Source organism: Corvus hawaiiensis, chromosome 25 (genome assembly GCF_020740725.1).
Source record: "Corvus hawaiiensis isolate bCorHaw1 chromosome 25, bCorHaw1.pri.cur, whole genome shotgun sequence".
Taxonomy (NCBI): Eukaryota; Metazoa; Chordata; class Aves; order Passeriformes; family Corvidae; genus Corvus; species Corvus hawaiiensis.
This window is the reverse complement of record NC_063237.1, coordinates 803,297-819,557: the sequence shown is the minus strand read 5'-3', so window position 1 is coordinate 819,557 and position 16,261 is coordinate 803,297. Positions and strand designations below refer to the sequence as shown.

The 16,261-nt window shown below is 45.3% G+C and overlaps 1 protein-coding gene across 7 annotated transcripts in view; it reads right to left on the bottom strand.

The window, feature by feature from the left end:
• The window catches only part of ARHGAP32 (Rho GTPase activating protein 32), a 239,498-nt gene that overhangs the window by 140,955 nt on the left and 82,282 nt on the right, over positions 1-16,261 (bottom strand). For all 7 annotated transcript variants that reach the window (XM_048328557.1, XM_048328558.1, XM_048328554.1 and 4 more), the window contains exon 2: positions 8,276-8,384. In XM_048328557.1, coding sequence (XP_048184514.1) covers positions 8,276-8,383 — 108 coding nt within the window. In that variant the 5' untranslated portion in view covers position 8,384. The remainder of the gene's footprint in view (positions 1-8,275; positions 8,385-16,261) is intronic.

Genomic DNA, 16,261 nt, shown 5'->3' with positions numbered 1-16,261 from the left:
CAGGAATTGTTCCCTGGGAGGGTGGGCAGGCCCTGGCACAGGGTGCCCAGAGCAGCTGGGGCTGCCCCTGGATCCCTGGCAGTGCCCAAGGCCAGGTTGGACATTGGGGCTTGGAGCAGCCTGGGACAGTGGGAGGTGTCCCTGCCCATGGCAGGGGTGGCACTGGATGGGCTTTGAGGCCCATCCCAACCAAATCCATTCTGGAACTCTACAATGACCTCTTCCCCACATCCCCAAGCACATGAACTCTGCAGAAACCAACGGTGAGAACCTTCATCCACCAAGGATGTTTTCTTGCATTCATAAAGTTGTTAGCTAAGAATTAGGAATTTTTCCCCCCTATAGGTCAATATTTATGGAGAAAAAGAAACAACCCAGAGACTGAGACATAAAAACACATGCACTGAGAAATTAAACCCAAACAAATTAAGAAGCCATTGCTACATGGGAGTGCACCTGAGACACACCAGATGATCTGTGCAGACCAGCCCAGGAGCAGCCAGGGCAGCACATACAAAGCCAGGGAAATGCTGTGCCACAGCAAGAATCCACAGTTAAACCCTGAATTCTGCATCCACACCACAGAGCAGCTTCAGGTGCTTTCAGGCCGCAAATATTTGGTTGCAGTACAAGACACAGAGCAATACAAGAACAAGCAGACCCTAAAATTTCTTTAGCAGTTAGTGAAACAAGAGGCTCACCAGGAGCACTGCGGGCCTGAGGCCGGGTTTGTGACAGCCTGGTTTGAAGAGGCACAGCCGGTATTTTGAACTCCCACCCCAATCCTTCAGCCCCAAGCCACTCTCTTCTCCCTCCCCTCATTGCAGCTGTAACTGGTTCAGTGGTGCAGTACCAGTCCCTGAAACAATCCAGATTAAAAGAGCAAAGCTGAACTTCCTCTGGGGGGTTCCTCCTGAATGAGATTAATTCAGTGATTCACTTCCCAACTCTTCCTCCCTGGCAGTGTCCAAGGCCAAGCTGGACACTGAGGCTTGGAACAACCTGGGATAGTGGAAGGTGTCCCTGCCCATGGTAGGGGTGGGACTGGATGATCTCTAAGGTGCCTTCCAACCCAAACATTCCATGATTCCATGAATAATCTGTGCCCTGGCAACCACGGTATTTGATCAAATCCCAAAAAACATCGTGCAGCCTTACGCCAACACAGCACTGACCAATACTGTGCAGCAAGGCAGAAATGTAGGGAATGCTTTAAATAAAAAAGTCAGGCTAAAGATTACCAACATCTTCAGGGAATAATTCATCACCTTATAATTAAGAAGGCTGAATCGTGGCAAAAAAAAATTAATGCCTACAACCTTCAGAAAGACAAACTCTGACATGATTTGTTTGTCCCTTGGGCTTAAACTGGGGTGGGGAATGGAAGGGGATGGATGACCAAACTATTGATAATCCTTCAAAAACTGTTCCATCTTTTCCCTGCACTATGGTAACTAAGAAGACCTAGACACTTATTTAAAAAAAAAAAAGCCAGTAAAAATAACCACTTATAAATAAGAGACTTCTTTCCCTTCCTAGATGTTCCACCTTATTTTTAAGCAGCTGTGAGTAGGGAAAAGTGATTGACAGTAAATAAATTGTAAGTTTTATCCCCCAAATAAAATAAGTACATTTCAAACAACTGTGGCATTTCCTGTAATCTGACAACAAAGCAGGCACAGAAAGAGATCAGCTTTGGAACAGCCTGGGAGGGAAAGAGGTGGAGGGGTCACGACAGTGTAATCCTGACTCCAGAGCTCAGGGGAGGAAAGAACCTGGAGTAGCTACAACAGCATCCCCAGCACCATGGGAACAGCAGCACCAGCAAGAGCAGCCTGGCTGAGGCAGAATTAGGAAAGAAATGCCAGACAGGATGCATTAAAATTGGTGATCATGGTGCACAACAAACTGCACTGATCCAGCCTTAGCAAATCCTAAATCATTCCTTCATTTTGTTGTACATAAACAGACTTTCAAACAGGTATTTACAAAATATAATTTGGATCTCCTGGCTCAACACAGCAATGCCAGAGTGCACACACTGTACAGGCTGTAAATGTAACCAGAAACTATTGCTGCTCTTGCCTATGAAAACTAAATGATTGCTATGAATTAATACTTCCTGCCAAAAATACAGTAACCATTCTGGACTAATTGAACTTATTTAATTGGCAAACCCAAATGGAAGCCAATGTGCCAATTAAGTGATTGCCCCAATTTCTGAAGATTCTCAGGGACAAGCTCCGTGCTGGGAGTCAGCCTGTGAAATGAAAAGGCCCCTCTAACCAAGAGGCAGAGAAAGAACCTCACACAGCAACAGAAACCCTTGCCAAAAGCTTAACAAGGGAAAAAATGCTCGATTCATGCAGCAATAACAAGGAAAAGCAAGTTATGTGGATTGAAAAGGAAACACAGGTTACTGGTGCAACGCCAGATCAGAACTGCTTTGATCAAAATATTATTGTACCTGAAGCCTGCCTGGTGTGCTGGCCTGTCCCAAAACATTTGTGTCAGATCAGTGCCTGTGTTGTCCACACTCCCTGGACTTCCATCCCATCCTTACCTCTGCTACACCCATTCCCCAGCCTGAGCTGCAGCAATTCACATGGAAATGCTGTGCTGGACACAGAAGACACGCTGCAGTTTCTGCAAGATCAGCAAGTCCTGACTCACTAATCCAGGCAAGTCAAGAGCCTGAGGACCTTCACAGCACAAAACCAACCTCCAGACTTACAGGTCACATAGGGAACATTTTCCGTAGCATTTAAGAAAGGCAGTGACCCCTCAGACTTAGAGCCAGAAGCCAAATGCTGGAGCATTTAGGTGGAGAACCATCTAAGCCGGGCTCAGAGCCTGCCAGGGCTCATGGAGAATTTGGACAATGCTCACAGAACAGGGTGGGATTGCTGGGATTCTTGGCCCTCCTGTGCAGGGCCAGGAGTTGGACTCAATGACTTGTGGGTCCCTTCCAGCTCAGGAGATTCCATGATTCTAAAGTCCATTTCTACTGAATTGTCCAAGCCCTTCAAAAATAGCAGAAAAAACCCCAAAATTTCAGCTTCATATCTCCCAAAACTTCCCCTTGCACCTGAGAGGTTAAAACTTTACACTTTTAAAAAGAACTTGCACCTGGGCAGTCAGAGTTCAAAAGCACTTTTTCCCCCAAGAAACTTCCTCCATGCTGGGGAAGCCATCTGAGAACAGGAGGAGTCTGACAAAACTCTGACAGTGACTTCAGAGCTCCCAACCACACCTCAGCTGTAAAACTGCGGCCTTGGTTCATACACGTACAAAGCATGAAAAGGCATGGGAAAAAAAATCCAAAATGTCAATTTTAACATGTTTAAGGGTATTATATCTACATAGTTCAGAAGCTAAAATTAGATCATTTCAGTAAAAATTTGGAAATCACTACAGCTGACAGGGCCAAGCAAATGGGTTCTCCACGTTCCCTTTTTATTCAGATTTTGCCACAACTCCTGGAAGTATTCATGTTAGCCTGCATCAGAAACAGGCCTGATGTTTTGTGAATTAAAAACCAACCAATGAACCAACACTAATTTAAAAAGAAGCCCCTTGTATTCTATTTTTGGCATCTATTCTTGCAGAATCCCCACTCAAGACCTGGGGCAGAACTGGCCGAGTGCTGCACAAAGAATGAGAAATAAATGCTAAGGACATAAAAATCTTTCTTTAAACCCCTACAATGCCCTAATCTCTGCACACATTCATAATTGCATTTAAAAATAGTTTTCTCCTCACTCATGTCCCAGATTTAACAGTGATATATTGAGGCCTCATTAAAAAGCCTTTATTACCTTCACAAGCCACGGTACTTTCCCTACCTGGTACCAAATGCTGAAAATACTACAGATCTCAGAATCCCTCTGACCTAAGAACTAAGATTCTTCCAGGACCTCATAGGACAGGCTCCAACCCCTGTGCCTTTCTAAAGTTTGCATTTTTCCTAAGAAAATTCCATCAGCATAAGCCTAAAATGGTGATGGGTACCAGCTGCAGCTGCTGCCTTCTTGTGCACTTGTCAAATTCACAGATTCAGGAGACTTTTCCAATTGTAATTTAGGGGTTCCCCTTTTCCAGGCAAACGGGTTCTACACCAGTAACAGCTGACTCCAGCTGCCACCTCACGATCCTGTTATGGACAACAGAACTCCCAGATCCCGTGAGATCCCAGCCAGAGGTGCCCCAGGGGGGAATAAACCTTCCATGGGCTTAGAAACTCATGTTCTGAAGGCTTCCAGAGCTAAAAGAATTGGAAAAGCGCAGGAAAAGTGACTCTTTCAGAAGCACATAGAGAATCACTGAAAGGCTTGAGCTGAAGGGACCTTAAAGCCCATCCAGTCCCACCCCTGCCATGGGCAGGGACACCTCCCACTGTCCCAGGCTGCTCCAAGCTCCATCCAACCTGGCCTTGGGCACTGCCAGGGATCCAGGGGCAGCCACAGCTGCTCTGGGCACCCTGTGCCAGGGCCTGCCCACCCTCCCAGGGAACAATTCCTTCCCAATATCCCATCCAGCCCTGCCCTCTGGCACTGGGAAGCCATTCCCTGGGTCCTGTCCCTCCATGCCTTGTCCCCAGTCCCTCTCCAGCTCTCCTGGAGCCCCTTTAGGCCCTGCAAGGGGCTCTGAGCTCTCCCTGGAGCCTTCTCCTCTCCAGGTGAGCACCCCCAGCTCTCCCAGCCTGGCTCCAGAGCAGAGGGGCTCCAGCCCTGGCAGCAGCTCCATGGCCTCTCCAGATTCATTCCAGCAGCTCCCGTCCTTGTTGGAGTGTATTCCCCTGAGCTCCAGTGTCAGGTGAAGGCAGCTTCACGTGGCACCTTTCTGTGTCAGCACAGTTGCAATGGGTGCATAAATGAAGATTTTTGTATTTATCTCAGCATTTTTATCCTGCTTCCCCACAAAATTCAGCCAGGTAGAAGACAAAGGCAGCAGGCACAGAGGGTCTGTAAGCACAGCAGCCTGACGGGGGGAAAGCTGCTGGCTCAGTGCTTTTAAACACTGCAACTTCCTGGACTCACGGAGAGGTGATGGGAGGAACTCAGGAGGTCAGTAACGTGTGGAAAATGTAATATTAAGCACAAATATCAATTTATGCCAAAGTTAATGCAGACTGAGGACAGCTGTTTTGTAGGCTCATCTGAGAAATATTATATAAAGGCTCTTTCACAACTTCATTTCTTGTAACTTAGAAATAGAGCACTCAGCAGGGCCTGACAAGGAAAAGATACCCCTTTCCTTTAAAATAACATTACTGTCTCAGAGAAATGTTAGAAAATCCATAAACTGCAATTTTCCTTGGCTCACACAGGGCTTTTCAGCCCCAGAACTCAGAAGTGTTCTATGAAGAACGTCAGTATCATCAACTGCATTTTCTTAAGTGGAGCAGAGGCAGAAATCCCGGGATGTGTGAAGGTTACCCAGCAGGTGCAGCACAGTGGGAATTGGGGCTGAAACAGCCAGAAAAAAATGTGCCTAATACACCCAAATTCTAAAAATACAGAGCATGAGCCGGGGCGGGGGGGGGCGGGAATACAAAATACAGCAATGCTTGAGGAGCACACAGGCAGTTGCCACATCACCCAGCTCCTGGGAGCCCTGTCCAGCCAGGGCTGCCTCCCCTTCTGCCTGGACCTCACCTCCAACACAGAACTGCACCAGAAACACTGAGGACGAGGTGTCCCTGGATCCCTGGAAGTGTCCAAGGCCAGGCTGGGTGGAGCTTGGAGCAACCTGGGATAGTGGAAGGTGTCCCTGCCCATGGCAGGGGGGTGGCAGTGGATGAGCTTTAAAGTCTCTTCCAACCCAAACCATCCCACAGTTCTGGGATTTCCCCTAAATAAATAAGGTCTCCAACACAAAATCACTTGTCCTCCTGCTAAACCACAAACACAAAACAAGCAGTGTTAAAAAGCAGGTGGAAGTATAAATAATAAACTAAAGAAGACAGGAGGGAAGAAGGACTGAACCTACTCAGGTGCCCAGAATGAACTGGCAATGACAGAAACATTAAAAGTAAGAATTTCTGTCACCTTACACTTACAGTATAGGAGGACATTCAACCTCCACACATTTAGAAAGACCTTCAGTTTATTTCTTGTTAAGAAAAAGCTCTGGAAACAAAGCACTTACATAAATTAATAATAAGCACTTTGAAAAATATTGTGGATAAAAGCGGGGAGGAAGAGTAGGGATGACTCATTCATGTAACTGTGAATGCATAAATTGACTTTTCCCAATAAAAGCACGTACCAAAGCAGAGTTCAGGAGACAAGTGCCAGGTGAGTGCCCAGCTGCCCGCAGTGTCCCTCGGCTCCCTTTGCTCACCCAGCAGAAGGTGAAATTCATGCGAGGTGACAACGCCTGGTGCCTGTCAGGGCTCCAGCAGCAGCCAGGGGAACCAATGGAGAGAGCAACTTCTCCAGCCCTGCAGCCTCCATTCCCTGGGGGCTGGGGCTTCAAGCAGCAATAAACCTAAAAACTGCATCTGCAATGGCCACTAAGCAAAACTGAGATGTACTGTGGCACTCTGAGACAGTCACACAGCATGGAAGGAGCAATCTCTGGGACAAGGCTGAACCAGAGGCTGCTAAAAATGCAAAGTGAAGGAATAGAGTGAAGGGAGAAATCTCAGACTTAAAATGATCAGGAAAAAGGCAGAATATTGAAGATATGCTGGTTAAACAGAGAAGAACAGTGACAGTGCTGAACAAGGTCCTGCAAATATTTACATCTAAATACTGCCCCTGACTGGAGGTAAGGCAGAGGTTGAAAGTGGAAATTTGATTCGCTCAACAGAGTAAACACAAGCAAGTGAGATTTTCCCCCTCCTCTTTAAACTGTGTTCAGAGGACCCTGAGGTCAAACCAACACTGTGAGCACAAATCCAGCCACTCTAAATACAGGTTCAGTAGCTTTACTGTCCCTCATCACACCAAGTCCCTGTGCAGTAATTCCAGCTGGGAATTCCCCTGTTTATCATCCTCTCAATCTCTTCTGCACTGGACCAGTCAGTTTTGGCATTGCTGGCACAGAGCTGTGTGCCAGCAAATGTGTTCTAAAACCTGAATTAATGAGAGGAACATGATGCAGGATAAAATAAACACTGAACAGTGTCCATGAGCACAACAGCCTCAAGCAGGTGAACATTCCCTTCACTGCAAATCAACCAGGACAAAACAAATGAGATATGCCAGGAAACCTGTGTCACAGGTGAGGACACTGAATTACAGCCTGCCAGCTCTGAGACACAGCTGGGGGTCACAGACAGCAGAGAGGTGTCACACAGCGACTCCCACCAGACTCCAGGGTGTGGGAAGCTCCGAGCTGGGAGCAGGTGCTGCTGCCTGAGCAGTGCTGATGGGAACAGACAGTGCTCCCAACCGGGGCCAAGGTGGAGAGAAGGCAGAAACAGCCTCACACAAGGAGGAAAAAAAATTACGAAGTGAAAACTGCAAAAATTGACAGGCTGGGAGAGCTGGGGGTGTTCACCTGGAGAAGGGAAGGACCCAGGGAGAGCTCAGAGCCCCTTGCAGGGCCTAAAGGGGGCTTGTAAATAGGAGGGTGAGAGACTTTATACAGGCAGAGGGTGACGGGGCGGGGGGGAGTGGCTTCCCACTGCCAAGTGCAGGGCTAGATGGGATACTGGGAAGAAATTCCTCCCCGTGAGGGTGGGGAGGCCCTGGCACAGGGTGCCCAGAGAAGCTGTGGCTGCAAAAACCCCCATGTATCTTAAGGTAATCCAGGTGTCTGAGGCCCACTGCCCACCTGAGTGCCTTCTGTGAGATGAGAACAGCACCTTTGTGTGTGCTTTTCTGCAGCTCTGGTCCCTCTGATGGCAGGTTTGCTCTCAGGCTGAGGTTTTATTTATGTAGACTTAGCCAGCATTTTGCTAAAATCTCATTCCTCCACAATGCTACATGCTTCAAAGAGCATGTTTTTACAAGAAGTTCCCTTCATGCTCAGAAGTCTTGCTGAAAAAGAGGTTAATGCAGACTGAAAATCGTTGTGACATTATGGACCTTTTAATTGGTTACAAGACCTGCTTTGGGGCACGCATTAATAGAGCAGAAGCGTTGTGAAAGCTCCTTCCCTCTCCTTGACAAACTGCCAGAGGAAGGGAAGCATTTTGGCCTTGTTCAAAGTACTGTGCAATCCATTAAAAAAGCTGAAACTCAGGGAGTATAAATGGAGTAGAGGAGCAGAGTGTTCAGAATGGTGAATAATGAGAGGAGGAGATGTAAGCCAGGTGTTTTACCATGGCGCTGAGCGTCTCCTCCCAGTCCGGCCTCTCCCTGGGATGGATGCTCCTCTGCAGCTCTGGAACAAAGTCATCTTCTTCTGTGTGGACAGAGGACTTCATCATTCTGGAAAGGAGGACAGAAGTTGGACATTCAGTGACAATTCCTAGGTAATTTCACACCCAGTCTGTTACAGTGCTCAGTTATGTGACGGCATAAAACGATTTTCACAGCCAGGACTCCTGAGTTTCCCCCACTTCCTCATTATACAAGCAGGACAAGAGTGTAAATCTGATGGAGAGAAGTCTGCACTTCCTAACCAATCAGTGGATAATTTTGTTTAATCACTGCACAATTTGCAAGTCTCACAACACAGAAAAATGCAGAGGACTAATTTTCAGTCCACTTCAGAAAAATGGTTCCTATTGCCCAGGCAAACAGCAAGAGAAACACACACTTGTAAGGAGAAATACACACATTTGATTCCTCCTCCTGGAGGTTTTGCCTGAAATGGGGAAAACAGTTTTCAAATCTTAGTCTGACTCCACATCCCAAGGCCTGATCCATCAGCTCTCATCTCATCCCTTCCTGATCCTATCTGAAGAGTGAGCACCTCAAATCAGCCTGATGTGACCAAGTGAAGCTTTTCTTCAGATAAGGAGCCATCTTCCAAATACCCTGTGGAGGTTATTCCAAGGCTGCACAGAGATCAGAGGCTCAAAATGAAAACTGAGAAGGAATTCATAAAAGCTCTTCAGCCCCTCCACATGACAGCACTCTGCAAATATGAATTCTTTTTTCACTTTGTTTGTATAAATGTGCCTTTGCAGAGATCATGGCGTAGACTTGAAGTACCAAAGGCCTGTTCATAGTCTGGTATCACCCATTCCAGTTTCATTAAATGTGATATTCAGGCAGGCTTTTATTCCCTTAATAGATCACCACTTATTTATTTAGGATAAGCATTTTGATAACCAGCAGTGCAAAGGCATGGGCAGCAAGGGCTGGTTTCTAACCCTGCTGATTTATGCACCACTTGACTGAAACACGCCTGGTGAAAGCCAGTTAATGAAACTCCTTTGCTTCAGATCCAAGATTTGAAGTTCTGAAACCCCAACATGCTGCTTGACACTGGGCCAAAGCATTTAACTCTGCTTTGTTCTCTCCAAGAGGGTTAAGGATGAAGTAATTAACACTGCAGTAATGGCACGGCTGGGTTAGGAATTTCAGCCCGTACAATTTCATCTCCCCAGCTTTGTGATCATATTTCTGCTCCAATAAAAAACACATCCCAGAGAAAATGAGCCTCAAAACCGAAAGTCACAATGCCCCAGGGAAATGCTGCTCACCGGGCTCGTGTGTCCTTCCCACCCTAAACATCACCCACTGTCCTCAGGCGGGAAAAAATGCACCTACCTGGGGAAAGCTGCAGAGAGCTGAAAAAAACCTGGATGAAAGTGCAGTGATTTAGAATACAGAGGTGCAATGTCAGCTCAGAAAGGAGACCCTCACCTTTGCAATAGATGTTTAAAAAGATTTGGGGGTTGAAAGACTAAAAATTTGCTGCTTCAATTCTCCTTTGCACATCGAGAGGAGGAGACCTGGCCTGGCTCTCACAGCCCCAGCTCCACCACAGGAGAGGTTTCCCACTTAATTTAAAGCAGAGGAAACCAAGTTGTGCAACTCAGAAACAAGAGATAAACCAAAAAAGAAAAAAAAAGAAAGAAAAAAACCTCAACTTTTTTAATCAGTGCCATGATTTTGAAAAAGGCTCATCCTGAGGATTTCTAGACGTTGGGGTTTGACCATATTGCAGCTGAATAAAAAGATTCTAAACAAATTATCCCACAGCAGCTTCAGTCTAATTCCCTGAGGTGACGGAGTGGAAGGAAGGGTGATGTGATCAAGACCCACCTTCTAGAGCAGCTAAAACAATCAGCTTATCAAAGTGCTTGCTCAGTTTGAAGATTTGAAAATAATGGGACTGCATTTACATCTTCATCAGCACTTGGGAGTACAAATGGATTCACCAAACAGCTTCTCAGGCTTCCAGCAATTCCTGCCAGATTTCTCCTCTGAAATGTGTTGGCTGCAGTGGTGAGAGTGAGTGCAGAGGATAGTATGTCCTAATTGAAAATAATCCTGGGAATCAGGAGCATGTTCAGGGTCTGTATCCTCACACTGGATCAACACGGATGTCACAGCACCCCGCTCTTTTTACCACACTCCATTTCTTCCATCTATGTCTATAAAATTCCACGATAAACTCTTCCCAAACCCTTCCCACTGAGATCCCAAAATGCAGTCCCATTATTCTTCCTGTGAAGGTGTTCTGGATTTTTACTGCAAATTAGAAAAGCTCTGCATGCAAAATTGAGCCTTTAAAACAGTCAGTTCTTTGAGCTTTTGCCAGACTTGGAATATTCTACTGCTGCGGGAAATTCAAACTTAGTCACAGTACCACAGAAATATTGGAAATGATACCGAATATTTTCTCTCTGACACAATTATCAGCACTTGATAACCATCTGTGCACACTTATTAATCTTTAATAGCCCCTACTTAATTCCCTGCCATCTGAGACAGAGAGCAAGGAAGGCTGGAGATGCTGCAGGTAATATTAGTCCTTTATGGATTAAGTCTGGTGGCTTTTTCCTGCCCATCAGTGGCCTGGATGAAGGAAAATAACTTCGTGAACTTGCAGCAATGAAGCAGGGAGAGGAGCAGGGACAGAAAGGGGGGAGAGTTGGAAGAAAAGCAGCTTCTCAACACACTGTCCTTTTTACAAGGTTTCCTGTGGGCATGTAAAACCTCAGAGCAACAGCTGGGGAAGGAGCTTTCCTACCAGCCAGGCACAGGGAAAATCCTGGCCTCACCCCAAGACAAGCCTGGAATACTATCTATAGGTATAATCACATTCTCACATTTTTATATGCTTGTGTATTATGGATATTTGACATTATTTTAATTCATAGAGCAAATAAATAGCACAACATACATATGTCTGATTCACCACACATGTCAAGCTGTAACAAGACAAATTGTCTTGTTTCTGCCATGGATTCTTTTCCACGGGAGGGGAAAATACCTCAAATCCCAGGAGGGCTTACACAGAACACTGACACATGGACCTTGTAAACATTGAAGGCCAAACAAACTAAAGGAGCTGCTCTATAATGGCTCCACTTGGGTATTTCAGGAGAGATGTAAATGAGTGAGAAGACACTACAGAATTTAATCCTGGCCATTAGAATAGAAATATAATTTTACTTAAAATGCCACTTCCTCAACCTCTCAGCAGCTCTGCCCTTGCAATGAAATGTGACACCGTTATATTAATAAAAGTTCTGGTGTACAGAGGCCATTAAGCAATTCCTCTGCAGATGAATGAACCCTTCTTCATTGTAAATTGAGAACCAAATGTACTGGAACAAATGTTTACAGGACATTTCGCAGAAGGCCCAGCCCACTTTCACACCCACCCTTTGAAGTTCTCTGGTAGGTCAAGTTGATTAATTTAGTCAGAACTTGTACATTTGTACACGACACAACTGTATTGAGAAAACATCTCATGTCCTTTTCCACCTTCTCAAACCCCATTAGCTGCTCCCATCGTTGATGGTATTTCCGTGCCCTATCAGGAATTAAAACCCTCTGGTGCCTTATCAAGCATTGGGTCCTGCCTGCTCACACTCAGTTGTGTCACAGGGCAGGAGACACCCACAGGAGATCTGCAGGGTGATTTGTATTAAGTAAACTTTATCTCAAGTAAACTTTATATTAAATAGATGAATATGCAGCTTGATGTCCCTAAACTCTACAGTTCCTGCTTGTTTATAAAATTGTAAATTTTAAATACACCTTTCACTAGACAAGAACCTCCCCTATGGTTTTGAAGGAGTTCCACATCCACAAATCCAACATATTTTCACATTTCTGTTTGCACAAGAGAGAAAGAATCACAAAAAGGGGTTTGTGGAAAGAGCTCCTCAAGTTAAACAAGGACAGAACTCTTAAAACATTGTGGGACCCCTACAAGAGTGTCTGTTGCCATAATTCAGGTTCTTCAGAGGAGTGACACAACTGCCACGGCTCTGGTGCCCTGTGACACCCGGTGAACGGCAGGATGTGAGGGTGGTGACAAATTCCTTCCCGAGGTGCCGACCGTGTGAGAGCCCTGCCAGGCTCCTGGCAGAGAGTTAATTGTCTGCCTGGCACATCCCACTTGGGCAGGCAATGTGTTCCTTAGATTAAATGCCAAATATGATCTGGAGCTGTTCTCCTCCGTGGGGACATCGGGCACTGCAGCCTCTCCTGGCTGCTCCCCCCACCCGTGACTTTTCTTCCTGACCTCCACCTGAGAGGTGAGAGCCGACCAGAACTGATTTATTGGTTTCTTTATTATTTCTATCACACTGCTGTTGTGCCTGGAGATTGCTCCCCTGATGGAAAAGCACAGGTCTGCCCTACAGAACCAACAATTCAAGAGGATTTAGCGCTCCACAGAAAATTATGTTTTCCAAGACATAAATCTTACCCCAAAGGCTACAATTTAATTAAGGCCTGTGCTGACACCAATCTAGACTGAAAACCAATGAGCTTCAAACACTACCTGATAAAATCTCGTGTTTGTTTTGCTCAAATAATTTGCACAAAAGGCAAAAATAACCCATCCTAGCCTGGGTGGAGCATCCCTGTCCTTCCGAATGTGACGAGTAGAGTTTTAATCCCATAACTCTCAATCACAGCTTGGAAACGTAATCCAGCAGTGAATCAACAGAGAAATACTTTGAAAACTCTGCTTCAGAGGGTTTAAAATAAATCAGTCAAGATGTAAAGTGCTGTGGGTGTCACCCTACAATATATGACAGCAGAATTAAGTCAACTTTTCACATCTCATGAGCCACCCATTGCCACCAGGAAAGGAAGAAAAATTATTAAACAAGAACTGAAATTTGACCCAAAGTTTATAAACACTTGGGCAAGAAGTTGGAATCATATGACAAACACTGATACATCTTCATTTCTGACCTCAGACTTATACCACAAACACACACAAAAACTAGGAAATTACATTAGGGAGATGGGGAAAACACCAAAATGCACATACCCCTCTCAGCCCAATTTTCTGAGTAAACTCTGTGTCCATGAAATTAAAGCTAATACAGTGGAAAGGAAGAAAATAATCACACAATATGGAAAGGAGAGATAGCTCACGAGCCTCAGGAAAAATGAAAGAAGAGACAGGAATTGCAGGCTGACAGTGCTGACCTGATGAGGATTTCATTTAGCGTGTTTCAAATCAGCTTTGTCAACACCTCCCTGATTACATTATGTCCATCTGTATTACATAAAACAAGATTTCTGAAGTCTGACTCCAGGATCACAGAACATGAAGCTGGAAAAGCCTGGCAAGGTCAGCTCCAAGCCCACCTCATAAATAAACAAATGCTAAATGGATTGTGTTTAATCCTTGGCCACAGAGCGAGAACCTGGCACAACTAAAGGGCTGCTGTGATTGATTGGACACTGTTGAAAGCTGTAATTGCTACTTTTGATGGAAGTTCATCATCAGAGAGCCCAAATTCAATTATGTGGGAAGGCACTGCACAAGGAAAATCAGGAGAGTAACAGTATATTACAATAGGAGAATATCGAAAAATCACTGGAATGAAATGTCATTCAAATATCAGCAAACTGCATTTCTGTGCACTCCAGGCTACTCAGGATGCATTTATTGCCTGGTTCTGAGCTGAGCTCAGTGGGTTTCAGCCTGGGGGGTGTGGATGTGTGAGGGTCTCAGAACTGCAACTGTGGGCAGCAGAAGTCAAAAAATTAACACAAGCTCACTGTGCTGTGCAGCTCTTTAGTTCAGGTGCCCTTCTCACGGAATGTAGGCTTCCCTGGCAGATCTATCCATAAAGGAGGCTGGGAATCTCTGAACTGTGGGAACAGAGGTCTGAGCAGGATCTGCACTGCTACAATGAAACGTTGATCCCATCCTACTGGCTGCGATGGCTTTCAAAAATTAACCACGTTAGGTACAGCCACAAAGATAGCTTTAAAATACTTTAAGCACCAAATTGTCTGGTTTTCCCAATGTTCAAATTCCAAATTCATGGCACACCTATGCCCAGGGAGCCCAAGATCACCAATGCACTACGATGGCGTGGAAGGGCTATGGGATCCCCAATGCCAATTACTGTCCTTCAGCTACAGAAGGCAATTGGTCACCACAAACCCCTTCACACAAACTTTTAGTTCTGGGGTTTCTATTCCTACAAAGTATTTTTTTTAAGGAAAGAATCACTTCCCATTTGATGTGCATCTCCACCTGCTAAATGAGATTCTCAGCTGCCTGAAATCTCTTTCTCTAAGGAAGGAAAAAAACCTTTTTTTTCTTCGCATTAACTTCTCTTCTTAAATGAAGAATATATGATGTTAGAAAAACTTTTTAAAAATTAAATATAGGAAGTTTTAAATAAAGATCTTTTAGCAATCAGCACTATCACCTGATTAATTTTTTAAATGCCACAGTGGACATGACAACCCTTCCACTATGAATGTTCCTCTGCAGAGGGAAGCACACAAGGCCAATGGCACTGCAGAGATTAATTAATATATTGGTTTCCTGCCCTGCTCCTGCTCTCTGGACATGCTTTAATATAAGCTCCAATACAGTCAGACAATTATCTCTGCTCAGGGGCTTTACTGTGGTTTCAGACTTCCAAATATACATCTTGTTTATTAATTTGCAAGAACATTTAAACCACATTTTCTGAGCTCTCAAAGAAAAGTTGCACAAACAAGACCAGATTAGCTGGAATTTAAAACCTGCGGACAAAAGGGCAAGTCTGGGCAGGACAGTTCCCATTTTAGCAGAAAAAGGCATCTCCAGGTACCACAGGCAGCCCCTCTCACCTTGGGAATCAGCTTTTTATTCCCAATTGACTTCTTGGTGTCCCCAACGCTCTGAGAATCTCCCAAGCCCTCCTAACCCCCACTGCACAAGCAAAGCCCCTGAGCCCAGGGGAGAATGTGGCTTTAAACTGAAAAAGGATAAAATTAGATTAGACATATGGAAGGAGTTCTTTTCTTTGAGGTTTACACTGGCACAGGGTGCCCAGAGCAGCTGTGGCTGCCTCTGGATCCCTAGAAGTGCCCAAGGCCAGGCTGGATGGGGCTTGGAGCAGCCTGGGACAGTGGAAGGTGTCCCTGCCCATGGCAGGGGTGGGACTGGATGAGCTTTGAGGTCCCTTCCCACCCAAACCAGTCTGGAATTTTGTGATTCCAGAGCTTGAGGGCACTGCCTACGTTCTCACACAGCCACAGGGTTGTCCCAGCAGGACCTTGGCACCACCAAGCAGGCTCCAAGGCACCAAACAACTGAACATTTCTCCCACCCACTGAGGGAAGGAGGGAGGATGGAAAAGGGGAAGCCAACACTGTACTATAAAACAAACCCTCTGATTGCTTCCTTCCCACCACGCACAGTTCTGTAGGTACACAGTAAAATCAACCCCAAGCCACCTTCAGTAAATCTCTAAACCTGAAAGCAGCAACAAGCAACTGGGGGTCAACAGACTCGCCTCCTTTTTATCCTGCCCCTCCACCACAGTTTTGGCAACCTCTTGTCTCACCTGGGTGTGTTTTATGTCTCAGCTCAGTAACATCCATCTCCAAGTACAACAAGTGGGTACAGAGAAATGCACTCCATGCTCTGGAAGGGACTGGAACATGGAACTAAGAGCTTTGTGCAACTGGGATGTAAGAATCTGTATTCAGGTTAACTGGCATTTCTTTAAGCACTTTATGAAAAGAATAAGTTCTTGGAATATTCAGCTTTTACAAGCTCTGAGACATGTTCTTAGTTATTAAAAAGCTTTACAAAAATAATCACAGAACCCTCATGCTTTTGCATATGTATTACTGAACAAACCTGCTCTTTTATTTGGCAACACATAAAAGATGTTATTTTAGTAGGTGTTCGGCATTTTCTTTCA